The sequence below is a fragment of the Protopterus annectens genome, chromosome 16.part0, assembly GCF_019279795.1.
Source record: "Protopterus annectens isolate FY-2018-M chromosome 16.part0, PAN1.0, whole genome shotgun sequence".
Taxonomy (NCBI): Eukaryota; Metazoa; Chordata; order Ceratodontiformes; family Protopteridae; genus Protopterus; species Protopterus annectens.
This window is the reverse complement of record NC_056750.1, coordinates 842,205,656-842,232,704: the sequence shown is the minus strand read 5'-3', so window position 1 is coordinate 842,232,704 and position 27,049 is coordinate 842,205,656. Positions and strand designations below refer to the sequence as shown.

The following is a 27,049-nucleotide window of genomic DNA, read 5'->3' as shown; positions in this document are numbered from 1 at the left end:
CATGCTGCATCTACACCCAGGTAGCTGAGGAGAGAGTTTAATATGTGGAGGAGCACTTGCCTTCAGTGGGGGGGGCACCTCCAGAAAGGAATACAAGCGTTCCTGTTGTACTGACAATGTTTGACAGTAACACATTACCTCACGAGCAACTCTGCGTTAGCACACTTAACCAGATGATTTATCCAATGTTGTGCAAATATTTATATGTAAATTTCTAAATTATACTGTTTAAAACATGATCAGCAGTTATTTAATCGTGGTCTTAGCTGAAATTTTCTGAATGTTTTAAGTCAGTATGTAATTCATGCAAGTTGCATTTGTCTTTGCAACTTGGCCCTGTTCGTGAATGAAAAGGTCCTTTGGATCTGCTGAACTATCCAGTTAACAAGTGCAAATAATAATAATATTTAAGTAAAATAAATAAGTAAAAAAGAGAGGACCCTCCTTGAAGATCTTTTTTTCTGTAATCAGTATGTTCGTACTTTTATCAGTTGATGTACGAATGGAATCTTATTGTATCCTCAGTTGTGCACCCCAAATATATTTATAATGTGTAAGTTGATGGCTGCACAGTGATGCCTTCTTTTCCTCTTCTAAACAGGTGTGGTTGAGCTTCTTCTCCAATAGTCTTTGTACATCAGACTAGTTTTCACTAATGGGGTGTATATGCCATATGATCACTGTTATTTTTCTGATTTACAGGAAGATGCTTGAAGTGGCTAAGAGGCATCTAGTGGGCTTGACGAATGAAGGGGCTTATGAAGTAAACACTTAATGCCATTGTGTGTGCCCTCCTTGAACATGAGAACCTCCCCAAAAAAGAAAGGTCAAATTCTGATTGTTGTAAAACAAAGGAGAAACCCCACTGTAGTAGCTGTTGTCATGGATGGGTCTTTGTAGATCAGCTGATACAGTAATGATCTAGCTGTTATTTCTTTCATGCCCAGCATTATTATTATGATTGTTATTATTATTATTATTATTATTATTAATTGTTATTACTGTTTTGTTATTGTTGTCATGGATGATGATGCAGATCTGCTTCACTATATTGTCTTGTGATGCCAGCTGTTTCAAAAGGGAGCTTCTGTTTTAGTTGGCCTGCTTTTTTGCTATTCAAATATTTTATACATTTTATACATTTTCATTTTAATTTGATATTGGTGCCCCTCACCCCCACAACATAGATTCCCATGCATGATCTCTACTAATGGCCTTGATTTGCTTCTACAGTGTGCTGGAGTCCTAAAGGAAAACAATTAGCAGCTGGAAGACTGAATGGGACTGTGGTCCAGTACCTTCAGGTAAGTCTCAAGTTTTCATTTCAGACCCAATTCATTTTCTTATTGTGGTATATGGTCATGTGATGTTGGGAAAGTTGACTTCTGATGTTGCCTTCATTTACTCTTCAAACTGTGGGTTTCGGATCCGAGGCACGGATCTGACTTGGCCACATACCAAAGCTGCAGGATCTGAGATCTGATTTCCTCCCCTACCTATAATCCTGTCCAAATCCCTTCAGTCTTATTTGCCGCGCTTTGATTAGCATTGGGGAATCTGTTTATCTGAGCTCTTTGGGGTGATTTTCTGTGCGTTTGTTACAGTTTTTTCATATTATTGCTTTTCCTTCTATTTCCAATCTTGTATTCCTTAATTCTTCATATTTAGTCCATCTTGCACTGATGTTTTTGTTGTCTTTGTGATTGTAGTTTACAAGTTTCTCGTGACAGTACCTTTCACCCTTACCCTTTCTAGCTTTATTCTTTTTTTTGCCTTTAACATATAAAATAAATGTCTGGTTTAGCTAAGTAGCGTCTCCTAGAGAGTAATCTTCCGTTGTTGTGTCTGTGTGTGTGTCTCTCTGCATGCGTTTTTTGTCTTTTGATTGGACATGGTGGACACCAAACCAGTGGGTTTCAAGAAATGTGTAACTTGCGGGCACAAAATTCCTTTCTCAAACACCCACTCTGAGTGTGTGCTGTGTCTTGAAGCTGCCTAGCTGGACTCCTCTTGCAGCATTTATGCGGGATTTTGTCAGAGCCCTCCTTGACAGGAGGAACAAACTGATCTTGAAAGGCCTGCTCCCTTCCTCAGGTTCTTCTCTGGCCACGCCGTCTACTTCAGGGGCTCAAACTCCCTCTAAGAAACACAAAGACCGAAAGAGGTCCCCGAGTAGGTCCTGGCAACCTCTGGCCAAGTCAACCAAGCCTTCGGATCTGACTACTTCGGCAACGATAGTCATCCCGGCCTCCACTCAACATCAGAGCCATAGTTTCTCCCTGGATGGTGACATCTAAGCCTAAGTCCCCTCTTCTGTAGCCAAGACCAGTATCCAGGCCTGCCTCCATTGCTTCCTTTTCTAGGTCCTCTCGCAGCCTTTCTGAAGCTGAGGTTGACAGCATGATGGCAGAATATCTCAAAACACAAATACAGCTTGGGGATCTTGCCTGCTCTGTCCCCCTTTTGATCAGCGAGCAGTATTCCTGCTTTTGCTGTGATATCTCCTTCTCCGATCCAACCCCCTCACTCCCATTTTGGATTTAATCCGGGCCAAACTTTCCTGTAGTCAACATGTCTGAGCCAACGGGTATGGCTACCTTGGCACCGATCTCCCCCGTCTTGTCTGGCTCTCACCATTTTGGGGCAGAGTGGCTGTCCAAGCCATAGCTTTGGCATCTTTTCTGAAGGGTTGAAGTCAGCCACCAAGCTTTCAGAGCTGTCTCTTCCCCTTGGGGCCTTTTCCTTGACAACACAGCTCCAACTCCTCATTCTTACCTGGGGGTGGTAGGGTTTCATGGAGCTTTCCCGTCTATAGCTTCGGCTCCATCGGGAGCCCTCTGTGTCTCTATCTCCCTTGGCATTCGAAGTGTTGGAGAGGGTTTTCTCTGTGCCCAAGAAGCATCAACTCTACTTGCTTTGGACCCTGGTCCCCCTTTAGCTGTCTTTGTTATAGCCATCCTACCCTGTGTCCTCCAGGATAGTCTGCCCTGAAAGACTTCCTGACTGTTTCCCTTTAGGAACACCCAGAGTCTTCTGATAACCTCCCCAGAACAGCCCACCGAGGAGGTCCCTCAAAAGCACTAGTGCAAAAGGAGACACTTGGATTCCCCTTTGGAATCCCTCACTGAGGGCACAGATCTGTATGAGGGGGATGGGTCCCCTAGACTCCACCTGAGAATGCCTCCTTTGGGGGCATCATTGAGATCCTACATCAGAAGGGTGGTTGGTCTTCCCGAAATCCTAACCCCGAGGAATCTTTGTTTGTAGAAACTTTTGGGTCAGGCCCATCTACGTCTTGAGTGTCCCACCCGAGGATCCCTTTATCAACCTTGTGTCGCGCAGAGCATGGGAAAAGCTGGACACAGCTGAATCTATTCCGAAATCGCCGAAAAGATTCTTGGCGACCCTCCCAACCGACCCCACTGGACCAAGGGTGTTCCCTTCGATGCCATAGTGGTAGCAGCAGCCACCAAAAAGGAGCTGGCTCAGCAGAGCTCCACCGTCCAGCCTAGGCCTTGGACAGGTTTGTTAAGTGGGTGCATGCTTCAGCAACTTTTGCATTGCGAGCTCTGAATTATTTGACACATGTAACCAGACTATAGAGGGACTTGGTCAAGGAACTCTCTAGCTCTGCCCCAGGGTCCATGTCTGCAGATGAACAGAAGACCTTTTCTTCCAGGATGGCCATCCTTCAGTCTATTTCAAATGCATCCGTGAGGTTAGTTTCTCATGCTGTATAAGGTGCCTAATGGGCAGCTGGTTCAAGCATTGCTGCCAGATGCCACGTTTTGATGTGGCTGTGCGATTTCTCGGAACCCTACAAGGCATCCTTTACCAACACCTCTTTTGACAGCTTAACTCTGTCTTTGATCCTACAGTCAGACATACTCTCCCAAACTGAAAATAATGGAAGGATTATGTCTGCCATTGGAATCTGCTTTGCTACCCCACAGAAGTCCTTTTCCAGGAACCAGCGTGGAGATAGGAACTTAAGGTTCTAAAAATCTCAAGGTCCTTTTCAGGATTCACAGGGAGACCTTCTTTCCAGAGGTAGAGGGGGAAATGGTTATGATGTTAGATGCCACCCTTGTGGCAGAGGGGGGTCCTATGAACCAAGGGGGTCAAGATATCTTCTTGGACAGACCCAATCAGTTATTCTGAGGGATTGCCCGACTGCTTTTCCCTGGAAGCAGTTGGGGGATGCTTGTTTTTATACCCAGCAGCCTAGGAAACCATCACAAAAGATTGTTGGGAGTTAAAAATTATACCCAGAGGCTATTCCATACCCTTTTCCCAAAACCCTCCTCAAGTAAAACCCTCCCTGATGTTTCACAATCAGAGGGAGGCAGCAGCCTTAGAGAATTCAAAGCTGCTCCCAAAAAGAGTCATCCAGAGTGTCCTCTGGACCAACTCAGATGAGGCTTTCTTTTTAGTGCCCAAGAAGATGGGGTACCTCAGGTGCATTTTGGACCTTGCCAGTTCAAAGTTCCAAATGGTCACAGTTCAGTCCACTCTGTCTTTCCTACAGAAGGACGACTGGATGTGCTGTATAGACCTTCCGGACGCTTACTATCACGTCAAAATGAACAGATGCTCCAGAAGGTTCTTCCTCTTCTGGCCTGGAGCCAGTCACTGCCAATTCTGAGTGCTTCACTTTGGTCTCACCATGGCTCCCATAGTGTTCACCAAATGCATGGCAGTAGTAGCAGCTCACCTGAGACTGCAAGGATTCCAGGTGTTTCCATATCTCAATGATTGACTCCTAACTGCTCCCAACAACCATTGACTCTTAGAAGCCAGAGAGTTCCTGTTTCAGCTAGCTTCAACCTTGGACATCTCCATCAGTCTAAAAAAGTCTCCACTCTTACTGGTCCAAACCATAAACTTCTTTGTAGTCCACCTGGACACTATCTGTTGTTTACCTCTTCTTCCTCTGGACAGAATTTCTCTTTGAGGTCTCTTGCCAAACAAATCATGAACATTTTGGCTAGTCTTGTTCTCAGGGCCTTGGGGTTATTGGCAGCTACGATTACCCTGGTTCCTTTAGCTCGCCTTCATATGAAAGTACTCCATTGGACCTTAGCAGTCCAGTGGTCCCGTCTTTGGTATCCATTGAATCATCCAGTCAGAATCTTTTGAGATTACAAACAATGTCTCCTTTGGCAGCTCTACTGGGAGGAACTCCTTCAAGGTCATCTGTTCACCCTTCTCCCTTCCAAGGCCATTGTGACCATGGATGTGTCCCAGCTCATATGAGAGAGGGTATTATCTGGGATGAAAAGTCCAAGGCATGTGGTCCCCCCCTAGAGACCAAATTGCATATGAACGTTCTGGAGATGAGAGCGGTGCTTCTTGTGATGCAAGCCCTTCATTCCTCTCTCTTCCGCTGAGAACAATTGTAGTTGAGGCAGACAACATGTTAATGGTCTGGTAGATCATCAAACAGGGAGGAACCAGGATGTCCTTCAAGGATGCATCTGCAGTCCTTACATATGGGTTGTCCTGCCTCAAGCAGCCCTTCGGTCGGCTGGATTCCAAAGTCTGGGTCCGACGTCGGCTGATGTCGCCCCTTTCCCGACGTCAGAGCGCCTGGGATATAAAAGCGTCAGCCGACGCCATCTTCCTCAGTCTTTCTTGCCGCGCGGTGCCCGAAGCAGAAGCAGTTCGCAAGTGCCGGTCGGCCAGCTCCTGTAATTTCAGCTACCGAAGACTTCAAAAAGCTAAGTACCCCATTGGGGACTCTTTCTTGCCTCAGCCGATGTCAGATCAAATGGTTAAAGTTAATAATTGTTTAACTTGTGGGAAACAAATACCTCATAAGGATTTCCACTCTTACTGCCTACCCTGCCTAGGCCCAGACCACGACGTCTCGGCCTGTGCAGCCTGTGCTTCCTTCAACAGACGCACTCTTAGGCGTCGGCCGGAGTTTGCAGAGGAATATTTTGGGGAAACTTACTGTTACATTATGCCGTCGGAGCTTCCGACTCCTCATTTACCCAAAAAACGGAAGGACAAGGACCGACACACGCGGACCGTGGTTTCGGCCGAAACCACGCCTAGGTCTGCCGCGAGTGTCTCGGTCTCTGCTGAAACCGAATCCTTGGTGCTTCCGACCGACGAAACCACACAACCAACAACCTCGGTCCCGGAGGCCACCTCTGAGTTGGTCATAGAATTTCCCTCTGAAACCGGTGCTCTGGAAATTTCCGACACCATTCCTCTGGATAAAACTGCTGCAGCACGTGGGGCAGCCAGGCCACCTGTATCCATGTCCATAAAGGCATGTTCACATGCTAAAGCTGTTAGGGATCCACTACCGGTTCACAGATTTTAAGTTTAGCTGAGGACCTTATTTCCTTAATTAGGGGCTCTCAGCCACATCCGGACAGGGGCTCTCAACCTCCTCTAGACAAAAGGCCCAGGGTTGAGCACACAGATCCCCAGTCTTCTGATGAGGCCTCAGATGACTCTGCTCTATCAGACTACCAGGAGGAGGCCTTTACGGCCTACGAGTATTCTGATGCAGAGGAATCTATTCCCTCGGCCTCCCCTCCTGAAGAGTTGTCCTTTGGGGAGACCCTTCACTCCATGAGAGAGCATTTCAAATGGCAGGGCCAAGAATTCTCTGATTCCAGGAAGAGGTTAAGGACTTTTTTGCATTTATCTCATCATAGACCTTTGGCTATTCCTCCTGTTTTAAATGTCTTTGATGTGTACTCTGAGTCTAGTATTTTCCCTGACTCCCTTCCTCCGGCTCCTGTCAAACCCGACCGGTATTACAGGGTCCCGGACTCGCATCATTTCCTTTACAAGGGCCACTCTGCTGACCCAGAAACTATTTCCCAGGGCCCTAAAGGGGTTGCAACCACCACTACTAAAAATCCTCTTCCTTCTGAAAGGGAGTCCAGGGCTTTAGAGAGATGGGGTAAAAAAGTGTATACTTCTTCCACTCTTTCTGTGAGGGCATTAAATTGTCAATTCCATATGATACAGTACCAAGAGTATTTGTTAGATGAATTGCATAAAAAACTATCTTCGTCTGAACCCCTAGATCGCAAGGCACTTCAGGATCTGGTATATAACTCCCAGCAGGTTAGCAACCATTGCTTGCAGTTTGGTTATGATGCATTGGAAGCTTAATGTAGGTCAGCAATGACACGTGCAGTCATACGTAGACATGCTTGGCTGAAGGAACAAACTCTGCCAGATCTTGTTAAAGCAAAGCTACTGGATGCTCAGCTGGAAAAGCAAAAGTTATTTGGCTCCACGGCTCAAGAGGTCTTAAAGAAATTTGAGGAAAAGGCTAAATCAGTACAAACAGTCAAAGATTTTCTCCAGGTCCAACCACCAAGATTCAGCAGAAATTGGCCTTCTAAGAATTGGTCCTTTCCGGACACAGACAGATCTCAGAGACAGAAACAGGCGTGCCAGAGGTAGAGGGCAAGCACGAGGCTCCTACAGAGGACGTCAATGGCAGCCTCCTAACCAGAGAGGTACTGCAGCGCCTACAACCTCTACACAAGGACCATCTCAATGACTTGACTTTGACCCCGCCAACCAGGGCTCAATTGGAAGCACCTTTGGGCGGAAAGCTGTCTTTATTCTCAAAAAATTGGCACAGTATTACAAAGGACAAATGGACACTGCAAATAATAGACAAGGGATACAGATTCCATTTTCATACATTACCAAAAAGGCAAGGCATGCCAAACCTGCCACCAAACCAAAGGGCAGAGGCTTTCAAACAAATTTCCAAACTACTACAAATGAAAGCAATAGAAAGGGTTCCTCTCACAGAACAAGGCCAAGGATTTTATTCCAGACTATTCCTTGTTCCAAGAAAGAAAAGCAATGGAGGCTTATTCTGGACTTGTCCGCACTGAATACTTACCTCATCGTGCCAAAATTCAAAATGCTGACCTTACAGCAACTCCTTCCCATGCTGGGCAAGGGTTCCTGGCTGGTAACGTTCGACCTCAAGGAGGCATACCTGCATGTCCCTATCAGACAAAGTTGCAGAAGACACCTCAGATTTCTTGCAGGTTCAGAGCATTATCAATTTTCAGCATTACCCTTTGGCTTATCTACTGCGCCCAGAGTATTCACGAAATGCCTGGCATCAGTAATTGCACATTGCAGACTTCAGGGGATTCAAATATACCCACACCTGGACGACTGCCTCATACAAGCGGACAGCCAGCAAACACTGGTAAAACACTTAAACTATGCCATCCGACTACTACAGGCCTTGGGATACACAGTCAACATTCAGAAATCAAGACTTGTTCCATCCCAACGAATAATTTTCCTGGGTGCAAAACTGGATACAAACACCCAAATGGCTTTTCTCACAGAAGAAAAACAAGCACAGTTACCGGATTATTTCAGAAATCTGACAACACAAACCCAGCTAACTGCAAGGAAAATCCTGCAGGCCCTGGGTTTCATGGCATCTTGCATTCTTCTGATTCCACAAGCAAGGCTGCATATGAGGAAACTACAATGGTACCTAAGGAGTCTATGGTCTCAGCACAGTCACAGCCTAGAAACTTTGATCCCCCTCATTCCATGCCTTCAAAAGGAATTCCAGTGGTGGGCAAAAGCAAGCCAGTCAAACATGGGCCTGCCTTTCAGCAAGCCACATGCCAGCCAAACCGTTACAACGGACGCCTCAGACCATGGATGGGGAGCACACATGGAGGGCAGATGCATTCAAGGACAATGGACACAAAAAGAATTGCATCTGCACATCAACCAAAAGGAAATGCTGGCAGTGATACATTCCATCGAGGCCTTCAAGCACTTCCTGCACCAAGGTCACCTGTTAATAAAGACAGACAATACCACAGTTATGTGGTACATAAACAAGCAAGGAGGTACCCATTCATACCCTCTTTGCAGGCTGGCAATGAATCTGTGGGAACTTTCCCTAAAACTCAATATAGAGCTACAATCCCAGTTCGTACCAGGAAAAGACAATGTACTGGCGGACAGCCTTAGCAGAAACATCATGGATCCACACGAATGGATGTTGCACCCAGATATTTTTCTCCAGATAACACAATCATGGGGAAGGCCAGACATAGATCTTTTTGCCTCCCACCACAATCATCAACTAAGGAAATTCTGCACAAGGACATACCATCCTCAAGCATGGAAAGTGGACGCCCTCTCCTTCAGCTGGAATGCTCTAACAGTATATGCATTCCCACCGCTGCCATTAATGACCAAGGCCTTACTGAAGATCAGGACAGAGCAACCAAAAGTAATTCTGATAGCTCCGGACTGGCCAAGACAACACTGGTACCCACTGTTAAGGAGCATGTCATGCACGAAACCTTGGCCTCTACCACAATGGCCACTTCTACTGACACAACACAATTACAAGACTCTGCACTCCAGCCTCAAAACCTTACAGCTGACAGCCTGGAAAATACCTTGACTCCTCGCCAGGATAAACTATCCAAGAGGGTACAGGATATCATCATGGAAGCCCGGCGTCCTTCCACAAGAAAAGCATATTCAGCAAAATGGAGAAGATTTCTAACCTGGAACACCACAAAGGGTCAAGATCCTACAGTCATGAGCATTCCACATATTCTGGAATACTTGGCTGAAATGCTCCATAATGGCCTTTCTTATTCATCCATAAAAATTCAAGCTTCAGCAATTTCAGCAGAGTACAACACTGATCCACCTGTATTCTCTCATCCTCTACTAAGGCAGTTTCTAAGAGGGATAAAAAACATCAACCCTCACAGGAAACCACCCGTGCCTACGTGGGACCTTAACTTCATGTTGGAAAAATTAACTCTTCCTCCCTTTGAACCAGCAGCATCTTCAGAACTACAATTCCTATCTTGGAAGACTGCCTTCCTTCTGGCTATAACCTCAGCAAGAAGAGTATCTGAGTTACAGGCCCTCATGGCAGTACATCCATTTCTCATTTTTCATCAGGACAGAGTCTCTTTGAGAACCAATCCTTCATTCATGCCAAAGGTGGTATCCAGCGTTTCACTGAACCAAGCTATTCACCTGCCGACCTTCTTTCCAAATCCACAAAATAAGGGAGAGAAACTTCTGCATGCTTTGGACATCCACAGACAGTTGCGCTACTACTTGGACAGAACTAAGACTTACAGAAAAACTGACCAACTCTTTGTAGCATATGCTGCTGGTGTACAAGGAAAAGCAATTTCCATACAATTTCAAAATGGATAGGAAATTGCATTCGGTTCTGTTACTCCTTTCATGGAAAAGCTGTGCCAGCTAACATAAGGCCTCATTCCACCAGAGCAACAGCCACCTCCACAGCCTTCTTAAGAGGGGTGGCTACAAAGGACATTTTAGAAGCTGCTACATGGAGCTCTGTGCATACATTTTCCAAGCATTACAACTTGCCCTTATATTCCACATCTAGAGCAGGCTTTGCTAGTGCAGTCCTGCAGGGTATGTTAGCTACACCATCCTTTTCTTAGGTCCTACCTCCCCCACCTTGGCTATGGTATTCTACCCATATGTAAGGACTGCAGATGCATCCTTGAAGGACATAGTACAGTTTTGTACGTACCATAAATGTAGATGTCCGATAGGTATGCATCTGCAGTCAGGTTTTCCCTCCCTCTTACCCCTCTGTGGTATACTATGGGTACATATCCCTCATCTTAGCTAGCGGGGGTTATCTTTTATGGTGTATTTGTTTTTTATTGATGTGCATGTTTGAAAATTTTGCATCTCTCCAAATTTAGCCTTACTTAGAGGGCAAATGGCATCTAGGGCAAGAAAAACTGAGGAAGATGGCGTTGGCTGACGCTTTTATATCCCAGGCACTCTGATGTCGGGAAAGGGGTGACATCAGCCGACGCCTGACCCAGACTTTGGAATCCGGCCGACCGAAGGGCTGCCTGAGGCAAGACAACCCATATGTAAGGACTGCAGATGCATACCTATCGGACATCTACATTTATGGTAGGTACAAAACTGTACTTTTTACTTGTGTCGAGAGGCTGTGGCAATGAGTGATTTCTTCCAACTGCTTTCTCGTAGCAGTGCACATTCCACGAAGTCAAATATCATGGTGGCAGGCTGAGCAGGACCTTTCTGATGCCTCACGAGTGGTGTCTGAATTCTTCAGTAGCAACTATGAACTTTCAAAGATAAAGTCAACCTTGCTGCAATCTCTGTGTCTCCCTGCAACACCAAGTGCAGCATGTTATTTTTCCCTTATCCCTCCTTGGGGGACAGTCAAATGAGAGACGTTCTAGGCCATGCTTGTCCCCCCCGGTCTACTTTATGCTTTTCCTCCTCTTCCCCTTATTCTCAAGTTTCTGCAAAAAGCTCGGTGGTTGAAGAGCCAAGTGTTCCTCATTGCTTCCTTTTGGCCTCGACAACTCTGGATGTTCTTCATCTTACATTGCTGCAGTCATAACCTGTGGGTAGTCCGCTGTCCTCGGTCGGCTCGAATACCAAAGTGTTAGGCTGGCGTCGGTCATGGTCGCTTAGATCTGACGTCAGTACGCCGTGGTACTAAAGCGCATGACCGACATCATATCCTCAGTCTTTCTTGCCGCATGGTCCGAAGCAGAAGCAGCGTTTGCAAGTGCCGTTACGCCCTGAAATTTTCGTATTCTGAGTTTCAGACCGAAGACCAAGTTGGGCTAAGTACCCCGTTGGGGAATATTTTTGTCTTTTCTTGCCTCAGTTAAATCCGGATGTCAGAAAAAGTGAACAATTGTATTTCTTGTGGGAAACTGATACCTCATAGGGATTACCACTCTCTCTGTATTCCTTGTTTGGGGCCTGAGCACGACGTAGTCGGGTGTCGCTTTTGTGCTAAATTTAATAAGCGCACCATTAAACGTAGGTTAGATTGTGCTAGGCTTGTCTTCGGTAAGCGGTGTAATTACAATATGCCGTCGGATCCTCCGACGCCCGCTACTGCGAAGAAGCGCAAAGAGAAATCGCTGAAATCCAAGCAGGATGAGTCATCCGTTCCGGATGCCGGTTCTTTAGAAACCACGGTGGAGTCTGTGGATCCGGCCTAGGTTTCAGTTGAGTCTCAGGGGGAACCTTTAGTTTTGCAAGATGTGGCCTCTCAGGAGTCGGGTCAGGCTGAGGGGGCCTCTCAGGTTGCTGTGCTCCCTTCTTTGCATAAGGTGGTTAGGCCTTCTCCCTTTGTCTCTAAGGTACCTTCAAAGGTCAGGCCTGGTTTGTCTTCCTCTGGCGTCAGTCCTAGTTCTGCAGGTTCTGTGCCTAAAAAACACATGCTTAAAATGGCAGAAGATTTAATTACCTTGATTAGAGGTTCTATGCCCCCTCCAGATAAGAGACCTCGGGTGGAGCCAGAGGTGGAAGGCTTGGAACATTCTTCAGATTATTCAGAGTCTTCGGCTGAAGACATTCAGGATTTTCCCCCTTATTCTGATTCTGACGCAGAGGATTCTAGTCCCTCTGCTTCCCCTCCAGAGGATTTTTCTTTTTCAGAGACCCTGCATTCTATGAGGGAGCATTTTAAATGGGAAGGTCAGGATTTCTCAGATTCCCAAAAGAGGCTTAGGGAATTCTTGTTTTTACCACAACATAGGCCCTTGGCTATACCTCCGGTTTTGGATGTTGTACAGGATGTTTTCTCTGAGGCTTCCCTTAATCCAGACTCTTTGCCTCCTGCCCCGGTTAAGCCAGACAGGTATTACAGGGTGCCAGAGGCTCATAAATATTTGTATAAGAGCCCTAGGGCTGACCCAGAAACTATTAGCCAGGGACCTAAGGGTGTCAGGGCTTCTGTTGTGAAGAATCCAGTTCCCATGGATAAGGACTCTAGAGCTCTGGATAGGTGGGGTAAAAAAGTGTATACCTCTTCCACTCTTGCAATGAGGGCTTTAAATTGCCAGTTTCATATGCTAAAGTACCAGAATTTTCTTCTTAGTCAATTGAAATCTAAGGTGGATGCTTTAGCAGAGGGCATAGAGTGTAAAGAATTACAGGATTTGGTTCATGCCTCTGATCAGGTGGGTAAGCATTCTTTGCAGTGTGGTTTTGATGCTTTGCAGGCCTCTTCCAGGGTGGCTGCCACTGGGTCAGTTATTCGTAGGCACGCTTGGCTTAAGGATCAGAACTTGTCAGAGCATGTTAAAGCTCAATTTTGGATGCTCCCCTTCAGTCTGAAGTTTTGTTTGGTTCTCCTGTGGAGTCAGTCTTGAAGAAAATGGAGGACAAAGCTAAGTCTATGCAGACTGTTAAAGATTTTTTACAGGTGCAGCCCCCTAAGTTTAGCAGAAATTGGCCTACTAAGGGATGGGCTTACCCTTCTTCTGATTTACAGTCTAGGGGCAGATCTAGACGTGGTAGGGGCAGAGCTCATGCACAGGGTTCTTTTAGGCCTAGGACGTGGAGTTCCCCTGCACAGTCTACAGGTGAGGACAGGGGCCAGTCCTTTCGTAAACAGACACAATGACCTGCATCTTCAGCTGCCCGATCCTTCCTGTCTGGCAGCTCCTCTGGGAGGAAAGTTGGCACTTTTCAGGCAAAATTGGCTTTTAGTCACCCAGGACAAATGGGTGTTGGACATTATAAACCGAGGCTACAAGTTTTATTTCCACACATTGCCCCCTTTCAAAGGCATGCCAGACATTCCTCCTCAGCAAAAGGCAGAGGCTCACAAACGGATTTCTTTACTTCTTCAAATGGGAGCTATCCAGCAGGTCCCTCCATCAGAGGTGGGCCTAGGATTTTATTCTCGCCTGTTTCTTGTACCAAAGAAAGGAGACACTTGGAGGCCAATTCTGGATTTGTCTATTCTCAACACATACCTGGACATTCCAAAATTCAAAATGTTGACTTTGCAACAACTTCTACCTATGCTAGGCAAAGATCACTGGATGGTTACTCTGGATCTCAAGGAGGCTTATCTTCATATTCCTATCAGGCCAAGCTGCAGGAGATTCCTGCGTTTTCGGGCTGGGACTTTACATTATCAGTTCTCTGCATTGCCCTTTGGCTTATCTACTGCGCCCAGGGTGTTCACAAAGATTCTGGCTCCAGTGATAGCCTTCTTACAGTTAAGAGGAATACAAATTTATCCTTATTTGGACGATTGCCTGATTCTTGCTCAAGACAAAGACAAGCTACTTCACCATCTTCAGTATGTTATGGCAGTGTTAAGGTGCCTAGGGTATTCTGTGAACGAAATAAAGTCCAGTCTAGTACCCTCTCAGGACATGTGCTTTCTGGGTGTGAGACTGAATACAGCCTCTCAGATGGCGTTTTTGACCCCGGACAAGCAAAGAAATCTTACCCTTTACTTCCAAAAATTGTCTCTCCTGTCCAGGCTGACTGCAAGGACAGTCCTTCAAGCCTTGGGGTTCATGGCATCTTGTATTCTGGTACTTCCCAATGCCAAACTGCATATGAGGAAGTTACAATGGTATCTCAAAAGTGTATGGACTCAACACTGCCATGATTTGGACACTGTCATTCAGATAATACCTTGCATTCAGAAGGAATTTTTGTGGTGGGCTCAGGAATGTCACCTAAACAAGGGACTCTCTGTGACCCGACCAGAGGCGAGTCAGATCTTAACGACAGATGCCTCGGACAAGGCTTGGGGAGCACACCTCAATGGAAAATGGGTTCAAGACACGTGGCCTGCCAGACTTCAACATTTGCATATCAACATGAAGGAGATGTTAGCAGTCCAATTTGCATTGATGGCCTTCAAGGATCTACTTCACCCAGGACAAGTGTTGATTCAAACAGACAACACAACTGTCATGTGGTACATCAACAAGCAAGGAGGAACCCATTCGTCCACTTTGCAGACAAGCTATGATTTTGTGGGAGACTGCTCTCGGTTTGCACCTCACTCTTCAGGCAAGGTTTCTGCCAGGAGCACAGAACTCCTTAGCGGATGTTTTGAGCAGACAGATGGTGGATCCCCACAGTGGAAATTGGATCCTCATGTCTTTCGACAGTTGACAGTGTTTTGGGGGACTCCAGACATAGATCTGTTCGCTTCTCCACTAAATTTCCAGCTACCAAAGTTTTGCACAAAGATGTTTCATCCAAAAGCTTGGAAAGTGGATGCTCTTTCGTTCAGTTGGAACAATCTTCACGTCTATGCCTTCCCTCCTCTGCCTCTCCTTCCCAAGGTGCTCTTGAAGGTCAGACAGGACAAGCCCTCCATGATTCTTATAGCTCCAGATTGGCCTCGTCAGCACTGGTACCCTCTGCTGAGGAGTTTAGTACGGGAGCCTCCTTGGCCTTTGCCAGCAAGTCCACACCTTTTGTCTCAGGCAGGCAATCATTTCATCAATGTCAGGATACAGTCCCTGCATCTGACAGCCTGGCATATTCTGTTCTAGACCCTGGAGGGTCGCAGCTTCCTCAACGAGTTTTGAATGTTATTTTGGAGGCCAGACGGCCTAGTACAAGGAAGGTTTATGCTGATAAATGGAGGAGAGTTTTTCTTTGGAGCAAAGCTAAGTGCTTTGATGTTTCAGTACCTAATTTGAGTGTTTCACTTCAGTATCTTACAGAATTACTAGACAAAGGTTTGTCTTTCTCCTCTGTAAAAGTTCATGCTGCAGCCATTTCTGCTCACTATGGCTGTGACCCACCTTTATTCTCTCATCCTTTGTTCAAACAATTTCTTAGAGGGGCAAAGAACATAAGACCCCCACGTAGAGCTCCTTCTCCTTCCTGGGATCTCAATTTTGTGTTGGAGAAACTCACTTTATCTCCTTTTGAACCTGCAGCTACAGCTGAGTTGAAGTTTTTGTCTTGGAAGACAGCTTTTTTGTTGGCCATTACGTCTGCTAGAAGGGTATCTGAATTACAGGCTCTAATGGCAGTTGAACCCTTCCTAATATTTCATAAGGACAGGGTCTCTTTGCGTACTAACCCTACTTTCATGCCTAAAGTGGTCTCAAATGTGGCCTTGAACCAGTCTATTCATTTGCCTACTTTTTATGCTGATCCCCAAAATAAAGGGGAAAAGATTTTGCACTCTTTGGATATTCACAGGCAGTTGCGTTATTATTTGAGCAGAACTAAAGGGTTCAGACAGTCTCAACAGTTGTTTGTTTCTTTTGCTTTGGGTTCTCAGGGGAAACCTGTTTCTAAACAAACTATTTCTAAGTGGATTGGTTATTGTATTGCCTTTTGTTACTCTCATCATGGTAAGGAGATTCCGGCTGGAATCAGACCTCATTCCACTAGGGCTACTGCCACTTCTACTGCTTTTCTGAGGGGTGTAGCTACTAAAGATATTTTGGCGGCAGCTACTTGGAGTTCAGTGCACACTTTTTCTAAACATTATCATCTCCCTCTTTATTCAAAATCTAGGGCTGGGTTTGCCACTGCAGTTTTGCAGGGCATGTTAGCAGCTCCCAATGCTTTATGATTTTGCCAACCTCCCTTTCCCTTTGCTTTGGGATTCTACCCACAGGTTATGACTGCAGCAATGTGAGATGAAGAACATAGTACAGTTTTGTACCTACCATAAATGTAGATGTTCGAAGAGCCACATTGCTGCAGTCCAATTTTCCCTCCCTCCTTCCCCACTGTAGTTTGGGGTGGTTGTGTGGTTTGGGTTGTACATATGGTTTGTACATGGGTGGTTGGATGTTTTCCTGTTTTTTGGCCTTTCTTTTTAGGGCTTTCTAACATCTGGGGCAAGAAAGACTGAGGATATGACGTCGGTCATGCGCTTTAGTACCATGGCGTACTGACATCAGATCTAAGCGACCATGACCGACGCCAGCCTAACACTTTGGTATTCGGGCCGACCGAGGACAGCGGACTACCCACAGGTTATGACTGCAGCAATGTGGATCTTCGAACATCTACATTTATGGTAGGTACAAAACTGTACTTTTCCCTTCTTTTGGTCTCACCTGGTCTATCCACCGTGGACTCTGGATCCCTCTCCAGATCTTTTGTCCCATCCTCTGGGACATCACCGTTGGATCATGTGAACCTGAAACTAACCGCTTGGTTCCTCCAGTTCCATTGATGGCTAGAATTCATGGGATTTCTTCCCCAGTTAGAAAAGTTTTGATTGCAGCTCATAAACTGTCCACGAGGGAATTATATAATAACAAGTGGAAGAGGTTCTCCATTTGGTCTCATCAGAACAATCTGGATCCTACTCTGGTTCCTGCTGTTTTAGATTTTCAAGCTTCTATTTTTCAGAATGGAGCTAGTATCTCTGCATTGAAAGTGAAACTGGCTGCCATTTCTAATTTTCACATTGAGGAAAATTCCTTTTCGCTAGCATCATCCCATTTGTTAAAGCCTAAGGTACATTTCTTCTTCGACCTCCTGTCAAGGAACCTCCTGATTCCTGGGACCTCACCTTGGTTTTACAAGCCTTAGTCTCACTCCCTTTCGAGCTTTCAGCTAAGATTGACTTAAAGTTTCTGACCTGGAAGACAGTTTTCTTGGTGGCCATTACCCCATCCAAAAGACTGTCTGAATTACAGGCTTAGTCTTGTAAACCCCCATATTTGTTTTTTCACTAGGACAGAGGTACTTTGCATATAAGCCCTTCTTTTCTGCCCAAAGGTCACTTCTAAAGCCAACATAAACCGTTATTAACCTGCCAGTTTCCTTTCCTAACTTTTAAAACAGTGAGTACCAGCTTCATATGTTGGATGTACACAGACTGCTTAGTTTCTCTTTGGATAGAGCTAAACTTTTCAGCAAATCTGATTAGCTCTTCATTTCTTTTTCTGAGACCAAGTTAGGTAAACCAGTTTCCATGGTAACTGTGGCTCACTGGACTACTAGTTGCATTAAACTTTGTCTCTCTCCTACTTTGAGCACAATAGAAGAATCTTTGTGGGTTCTGTTCAGGTAGCTTTATTTTATACAAACCCATCACTATAGAAGTTTACTGGTTAGGGGAGGAGCTCTGATCTGGGATCCTGGAGCATTGGTATGCAGCTGAGTCTGATCCGATAGCCATAGGTTGGAGAACAAATGAAAGGCAGCAACCCAGATGGAATGTTATGGTAAGTACATAACTTCTTTTTATATTACATTGTGGCTTTTTATATTACATTGTGGCTGTGTTAGAATGCTTCTTTTTCCTTTGCGGATGAATCTTGCAGCAGTATGCATCAACTTCTGCCCACCATTGTCCATCATTATAGAGCTTAGTTGGTCAAACAGTTGAAGATCCTCCTCAAAGAAGGTAATACTAGCCTGTGACTGTTGGTTCTTTCTAGCATCAGGTGATGTGCTACAGCAACATTGCTCCTTAGTATAGTTAATACTACTTAAAGATTCATAACTTATGGTCACTTAGCTATTTATTTCATTTTTGCATAATTTCAAGTCCTTACTTGGCTGTAAGTATAAAACTGATATACATATTTGGATATATGGCTGTTATGTCTTTCCATGGTGTATATTTTTATTTTAGGGCTGTGAATAATTGTAATTTTGAACCCTGTAAAATGTTTGCCAAAGGTAGTCAGATTAGAAATGTAGCAGTGAATGCTAAAGAAAATAGGTGTGGCTGCAGGAAAGGAACCAGGCTGGGAAAAGAGCATAAGAAATGCATTCTTTTGGTTGTCTGAATTTTTTAAGATGTTAGTGAAAAAGTTCCTTAAAGTTTTGGTTTTAATGGTTGTCCTTCATTGAAAGCTTCCACTGTATGTACAAAGCATCAGGTCATAAAAGGTTGTTTAAAAAAAAAAAAAAGTTTCGATGTCTTTTCTGTCAGGATTCGACCTGTCTGTTAACAGATCTGACTGATCCGAGACTAGCCTTAATCCAAAGACTACTGCCTGTTCTACCCACAATCCCTTGCTGAACTAAGATTACCTCAGGTCTTGCTGTATTTCCTGGACAGCAGCTTGGTCATTTGCTCCACTGGATTATATCCTTTTTTTGGATATTTTGGGTTGTGATTTACCTTTCCTTTACCCTTGCTTTCTTGTGTATTTGTGGTTTAGCCTTTTTTGTAGTAAATTAGTGTAGTTTAAGGTTAGCTGGTGGTTTTGTTAGCGAACTGTTTCTGCCTCGTGTGCTTTTTTAGTGTGGTTAGTGTTTGGTGCGTTTAGGTGTTAGGGTTTTTCTTTGTTAGTTTTCAGTGGTGTAGTGGTTAGGTTTGAGAGCATAGGTTCATAGGTAGGTACCAGGCTATCTGCCCAAAGGCATTTTATAAGCTAGGCATTTTATAAGCCTAGCTGGAATGTGTTGGCTTTTGCCGCCCCCTTAGATAGTTCCCTGTGCCTCTGTCCAGCAGAGCCATTGAAGTGATCCCGGGGTAAACTTTGTTTCCCATCCACTCGTCAAGGTTTCTCTTGAAGAGTGTTAGCGAGGAGCTTTGCCTAATGTAGATTGGAATGTTGTTCCAGAGAATGGGAAGTCTCTGGGGCAGGAATCTATCTTTCCAGCATGTCCTATTTATTGTTGTGGTGAGGTGTAGATCTCTAGAGCATGGGCTCGAGGGGATATGGTTTTCTGTAGGTGGAGCATATCTGTCAATTCTGGGTTCAACATGGCCTTGTAGGTCAGGCATAGATCACCTCTGAGTAGGCAATTTGCAACCGAGTACAGCTAGAGTTTCTTCAGTCGAGCTGCATAGGGCATCTGTTTGAGGCCAGTGATCCTCTTGGTGAGGTACTTCTGTGGTTTTTCCAGCTGTTGCAGGTGTCTTGTAAGGTACATCCAAAATGAGGTGTTGTACTCTATGATGGGTCTGATGAATGATGCATAGAGGGGCACAATGACCTCTTTTGATCTGGATGCAAACCCTTTTCTGATTAGGTGGGACACATAGCAGGATTTTCTAACCACTTTGACAATGTGATTATCAAAGGAGAGATTACTGTCTACTTGGGTCCCCAGATCCCTTATTATGTCTTCGTATTTAGGGGGCTACCACCTATGTGGTAGTTTTTGGATGCTTTTTTTTTTTCCAAAGGGGATGACTATGCACTTTTTGGCATTTAGCTTGAGGCCATGATTTTGACACCGGCTATCTGTCTCAGTGAGACCCTTTTGGAGGATGTCTGTGTCAGCCGGAGAGTCAATTATAACCCCTAGTTTGCAGTCGTCTGCGAACTTGGTCAGCCATAGACCTCCTGTGCTTGCCTGTACCTCTGAGAAGTATATGCCGGACAGGAGGGGTCCTAGGACTGAGCCCTGGGGAACGCCACTTGTAACCGGTTTAAAGTCAGACCTAGCTCCAGCAACTCTTAACATGTGGGTTCTGTCCATGAGCCAGTTGGCAACCCATCTCGTGATGTAGGGGTTTATGTTCAGGCTGGCGAGTTTGTCTATAATCCCAGAATGGGGAAAGGTGTTGAAGGCCTGTGCGAGGTCTAGATAGGCTGTGTGGACCACCTTCCCCTCGTCTATAGCCTTGGTAACTATCTCAAAGAAGTCCACCAGGTTTAGGAGGCATGATCTGCCCTTAAAGCCGAACTGGGTAGGGTCTAGTGTTTGGAGGTTCCCAATAATCTCTGTTAATGAGATCCATGATGATGCACTCCATAGCCTTGCTGACCAAGCTAGTCAGGCTTATATGGCAATAGTTCCTGGGGTCTGTTGTGGCTCCACCTTGGTGGCGCAGAATATCCGTTGCTGTGTGCCACTCTAGGGGCATGTAGAGGGTTTAGTTCATCTTTGAGCTTGTGTAGGATGCAGCCTGGGACACCGTCCGGTCCCATTGATTCTGTGTTTTTGGCTTTGGAGAGGGCTGTTTTAACCTGAGTGTCTGATTTCAGGGGCACTACATTCTTCTGGTATGGTTATGGGCCCTTTTCTGGGTGAGAGGGGGGTGAAATTTGCACTGAACCTGTCTGCCAGGATGTTGGCGATATCCGTCGGTTCAGTGTATCATATGCCATTCTGCACAAACTCTGAGCAGATCTGAGAATTGCCACTCAGATTCTTGACATAGCTAAAGAATGCCTTGTGGTTATCTTTGGAGTCCTTGGCAATTTTTCTTTCGAAGCTAGCCTTGGATGATTTAATGAGGTATTGTAGTTTCTTGCTGATGCTGATCAGGGATGTCTTAACTTCTTGGGATTTTACTCTTTTCTGTACTAGTTTCCTCCTCCTGTTGTATAGCTTGTTTATGGCAGGGGTCCACCACACTGGTTTCCTTTTCTTGGAGGAGTGAGTCTTGGTTTTGCTTGGGATAGCATGATCCATGTATTCTTGTAGGTGCCCGTAGAGTGCATTAGTAAAGGATTTTGCAGCTTGGGCAGCGGTCTCCTTTAGATAGGGGCTTTGAAACTTTCTACGTCGGTCTTAAGTAACGTGAAGTTTGATTTTGAAAAGTTTTTCACTGTTGTTTCTTTGACCAGGGGTGGGGGTGGAATGTTGATATCCAGAATGATTAGTTTATGGTCAGATCTAACCAGCGAGGGGTTGACCTCCGGTGTGGAACACCAGTTGCCCATGTTGGTGATGACCAGGTCCAATATGTTGTCACTTCTGGTGGGGGTGCCGACCATTTGATCCAGGGCGTTTGAGTTTGTACATTCTAGGAAATGTTGGGCAAGGGAGTTGGTACTTGAGTAGTTCTCCCACTTAATGTTAGGGTAATTGAAATCACCCAATATCAGGGTGTTTGGTAGGACCTTTGTTTCCCAGTGTTTCCAGAAATGCGGAATGGGGGTCCTGGGATATGGTGGGTGATCTGTAGCAAGCTACAATTTGAATTGCAAATATTCTTCGTGTTTCACTGTTGGAGTCATCACATTTGGGTTATCTGTTTGCAGTAGCCCTCAGTCGGCCTGATTATCAAAGTTTTGGGTCCTGCATCAGTTGCTGTCTCATCTTCTGTGACGTCAGGTAGTCAGGGGTATAAAACATGCAGCCGACGCCATTAAATCCATCTTTCTTGCCGTGCGGTGCCCGAAGTAGAAGCAGTTTGCAAGTGCTGGTTGGCAGACTCCTGAAATTTTCGTTTGAGTTTCAGAACCAAAAACTTTTTTCTTGCTCTAAACCGATGTCAGTAAAAGTCAATAGTTGTATTTCTTGTGGAAAGTAAATACCTCACAAAGATTTTCATTCGTACTGTATTCCTTGCCTAGGCTCTGACCACGATGTACCTCGCTGTCGGTTTTGTGCCTTATTTAAGCAACAAACTATTCTTTGGTATATTTACACTTCTAAACATTTTGGTACTCGGTACAATTATCCGGATATTTCTTCGATAAGCCATCCGACTACCGACATTCCGAATAAACGCAAAGATAAAGACAAAGACAGGCCGTCTAGGTCCAAAGCTGCAGACGATGCTTCTAAGCCAGTCGCCAGTTCGCCGGTACTCAGTGAGGTGCTTTCGCAGCCCCTGATACCCGCTACTTCAGATTCGCAGACCTCTACTGAGACCCATTCGGAGTCCGGTATGCTGAGAGATGCTTCAACTGCGGATGTCTCTACTTTGGATGGGTTCGGAGTCGTTGTGCAGGCACCGGCTTCTGAGGGTGTATTCGGGCTTACTGACTTGCATATTAAACAGACATCATCTTTTTCAAGGCCTAAAACTCAAACCATGCCTAGAAAACAGACGCCCGGACCGCATGGTCAGGCCTCTATGCCTAAAAACAGATAAGAATGGTTGAAGACCTTTAATCAGGGGAAGCCAACCTTCCTCCTCTAAGAGACATAGGACTGAATTTACTTATGATACTTCTGACCAGGATTCTGAAATTTGTTTCCACTGATGACCAGGATTTACCCTTATCCACCTATGAGGATTCTGATGCAGAGGACTCTATTCCCTCTGCTTCCCCCCAGAGGATTTCTGTTTTGGTGAAACCTCTGTATACTCTTAGGGAGCATTTTCGCTGGGAATGCAAGGATTACTCCGATTCTAAAAAGAGGCTTAGGGATTTCTTACTCCTGCCCCAACACAGGCCTTTAGCTATCCCTCCTGTACTAGATCTTGTTGATGCCTTTTCGTAATCTATATTGGCCCCTGACTCTTTACCTCCTGCTCCCAGAAAACCTGATTGATATTACAGGGTTCCTGACACTCACAAGTTCCTTTTTAAAAAGCCTACTGCGGATCCTGAGACCATTTTACAGTGGCCCAAGGGCATTAAGGCTACTACTGCCAAAAATCCTACCCCCTCTGATAGACACTCCAGGGCACTGGATAGATGGGGTAAGAAGGTATACACTTGTGCAACTTTGGCCATTAGGGCCTTAAACTTCCAGTTTCATATGTTAAAGTATCAGCAGCATATTATTAGATTGCTTAAACAGAAAATGATGTTGATTCCTGACTGTGCTGAAAATAAGGATTTAATGTATTCTGCTGAACAGGTTGGAAAGCATACTTTGCAATGTGGTTTTGATTCACTAGAGGCATCTTGCAGGGCTGATGTCACTGGGTCTGTACTTGGAAGGCATGCTTGGTTTAAGGAGCAATCTTTGCCAGATCAAGTTAAAGCTGAATTGCTGGATGCTCCCTTAAATCAGGACCACCTGTTCGGCTACAAAGCAGAAGAAGTTCTTAAAAAGATGGAGGAAAAAGCTAAATCTATGCAAAGTGCTAAAGATTTCCTACATGTACAGCCTCCAAGATTTAGTAGGCATTGGCCCTCTAAGAATTGGTCTTTTCCTGCCTCTTCCAGGCCTTCTCAGTCCAAACCCAGATCCAGCAGAACACCCAGGCTTCAGTCCCAGGGAACACACAGGACTAAGCAGTGGGGGGCTCCTAATTCCAAATCGGGGAGTAGTAAGACTCCCCCCTATGGTAAACTGTCTCAATGACTTAACTTTAAAACTTCCAAGCACTTCTCATCTGACTGCTCCTTTAGGGGGAAAGATTGCTCTGCAGGCAAAAAACTGGGAACTCGTTACCCAGGACAAATGGGTTTTAAATATTGTTTCCCAAGAATACAGTTTTCACTTCCACACGTTACCAACCCCAAACAGTTGGCCAGATCTACCCCCAAATCAGTGGGCAGAGGCTCAAAAGCAAGTACTCTCACAAGGGCCTTTCTTTTTCCTCCAAAATTCACACCTCAGCCATTTCAGCTCATTACAACACATTACCACCCCCCCTTCTCTCATCCACTGCTCAAGCAGTTCCTCAGAGGGGCCAAAAACTTAAGACCACCCAGGAGAGCCCCCAACTCCAGCCTGGGACCTTAACTTTGTATTGGAAAAACTCACGCTTCCTCCTTTTGAGCCAGCTGCAAGTGTAGAGTTAAAATTCCTTTCTTGGAAAACAGCCTTCCTTGTAGCAATCACTTCAGCAAGAAGCGTATTTGAATTACAAGCCCTTATGGCAGTGGAACCTTTCATCATCTTTTATACGGACATGGTGTCCCTCAGGGCCAATCCCTCCTTCATGCCCAAGGTGGTATCCAGTGTGGCTCTTAATCAGTCCATTCATTTGCCAACCTTCTTTTCTAATCCACAGAACAAAGAGGAACGGATACTGCACTCCTTAGATGTGGACAGACAACTTAGATTTTACTTGGACAGGACTAAACCTCAAAGGAAATCTGAACAACTGCTGGTGGCATTTGCTGCAGGGGCAGAGTGGAAGGCTATTTCAAAGCAAACCATTTCTAAATGGGTAGGCCATTGCATTCATTTCTGCTCTAAGCACCATGGAAAACCTATCCCACAGGGGATTAGACCCCATTCATTCAGGGCTGCATCTACCTCTACAGCCTTTTTCAGAGGTGTCCCTACCAGGAACATCCTAGATGCTGCTACCTGGAATTCTGTACATACTTTAACCAAGCATTACCATTTACCTATTTTCTCTAAATCCATAGCTGGCTTTGCCGCTGCAGTCTTGCAGGGCCTTATAGCTGGACATAATGCTATCTAAATTCCTCCTCCCATCCTTTGCTTTGGGAATCTACCCAAATGTGATGACTGCAACAGTGAAACACGAAGAACATAGTACAGTTGTTTACACTTGCCGTAAATGTAGATGTTTGAGTGTATTCACTGTTGCAGTCCTGGTTACTCTCCCTCCAGCCCCCTGACGTCTTTTGGCTATACCTCTACTCTCCTTTACTATGCTTAAAAGCTTTTTGGTGTACTTGCTTTTTTGTTGGTGGTTATAACCTTTTGTGTGTGTGTGTGTGTGTGTGTGTGTGTGTGTGTGTGTGTATATATATATATATATATATGTGTGTGTGTATATGTATATATATATATATATATATATATATATATATGTGTGTGTGTATAGTTGCTTTTGTGTCTTTTTGTGTTTGCGACTATGAAGTTGAAGTCAACTACAGCCCAAGTACCCCACTGGAATCCTCTTTTCTTGCCTTAACGAATGTCAGAAAAGGTTAATAATCGTCTTACCTGTGGAAAGCCGATTCCTCATAGAGATTTTCATTCCTATTGTATTATTTATTTAGGCCTTGACCACAGTGTTCCTAATTGTGATCTTTGTGCTTCCTTTAATCCGCGTACTATTCGTCATCTGGCTAAGCTTTTAGCTAAGCATTTTGGAGTTTGGCCTAAGTTTGTCGGTATGGCATCCGCTGGTCTTCAGGCTTCGGATATCCCCAAGAAGCGTAAGGATAAGGACCGCGACAGGCTTCCGAAGGTCAAGTCCTCTGATGTTAGGTTGGTCGTCTGTCATGCGGTAGCCAGTGAGGTGCCTTTGCAGCCCCTGCAACCCGCAGATTTCCAACCGCAGGCCTCTGAGACCATTTCTGAGGTCCCCAGGCCTTCAGCGTCCATTTTGTCTTCTGACCTTCCACCTATTGCCTCTTCAGCTGGATCCAGTGCAGAGAAGCTGACTCCGGTGACCTCAGTTCTTCATTCAGACAGCAAGCTCATACCGATAACTTCGGCGGTTGCCAGGCCTCCCGAGTCCTTTAGACTTGCAGGCAAGTCTTCCATTCGTAAGCCTGTGAAGAAGCAGGCTCCAGTTTCCTCTTGTTCCCCTCGGTCTCAAATGGTTGATGACCTTTTGACTCTTATTAGGGGTTCACAGCCTCCTCCTTCAAAAAGAGGTAGGGATGTTTCTCCTGAAGCTTTGTCCTTTTCAGGTTTGGATACTTCTAGTATTTCTGTGGATGAAGAAGTTGTTTCTCAAGCTTTCTCTCCTTTTGTGGATTCCGACAGAGGAGTCCATCCCTTCTGCTTCTTCTCCAGAAGATTTTTCTTTTAGTGATGCTTTAAATACTCTCAGGGAGCATTTTAAATGGGAAAGTCTGGATTACCCTTTTCTAAGAAAAGGATCAGGGAGTTTTTGGATTTGCCTCAGCATAAACCTTTGGCTATTCCTCCTGTGTTGGAAGTGGTTGATGATGTTTTTCTGGAAAATTCCTCGACTCCAAATTTGGTTCCTCCTGCTCCCAGGAAACCTGACGGGTACATTAGAGTCCCTGATTCTCATTTGTTTCTTTTCAGGAATCCTTTGGCTGATCCAGAGGTTATTTCTCAAGGCCCTAAAGGAGTTAAGGCCACTTACTAAAAATCCTGTGTTCCTTCTGACAGGGAATCCAGGAACCTATATAGGTGGGGTAAAAAGGTTTATACCTCTTCCACTCTTGCTATTAGGTCTACTAATTGTCTTTTTATATGCAGAAGCACCAGCAGCATGCCTTGGAAGCTGTTAAATCTAGGATAGCAGGTGTGCCTCAGTTGGTGGAGAGTAAGGATATGCAGGATTTGCTGAATTCTGCCAGTCTAGTCAATAAGCATTCTTGACATTGTGGCTTTGACATTATAGAAACCTCCTGTAGGGCTACAGCCACTGGCTGTGTTATTAGAAGGCATGCTTGGCTCGGGGAGCAGCCCCTACCAGAGCCTGTTAAGGCTAAGCTTTTAGATGTACCTTTGCATAAGGACAGTCTTTTTTCAGCAAAGCAGAGGAAGTGCTGAAGAAGATGGAAGACCAGGCCAGTTACCCTTCTAAGAGTTGGACATTCCCTGATACTAGCAGAAAGAGCCGCTCTAGGACTAGAGGTTACAAATCTTCTAGGGGGCAGGGGGCTACCCCTCAAAGGTATAAGCATTGGCAGGCTTTCCTCTTCCAAGGCGGGAAGTTCTAAACCTGCATCTCAATCTAAACATTCTCAATGACTCT

At 45.2% G+C, this 27,049-nt stretch overlaps 1 protein-coding gene across 1 annotated transcript in view; it reads left to right on the top strand.

Moving 5' to 3' along the window:
* NUP214 (nucleoporin 214) overlaps positions 1–27,049 on the top strand; it is a 3,229,616-nt gene that overhangs the window by 275,911 nt on the left and 2,926,656 nt on the right. Inside the window, exon 5 of the mRNA XM_044058190.1 lies at positions 1,234–1,304. Coding sequence (XP_043914125.1) covers positions 1,234–1,304 — 71 coding nt within the window. The remainder of the gene's footprint in view (positions 1–1,233; positions 1,305–27,049) is intronic.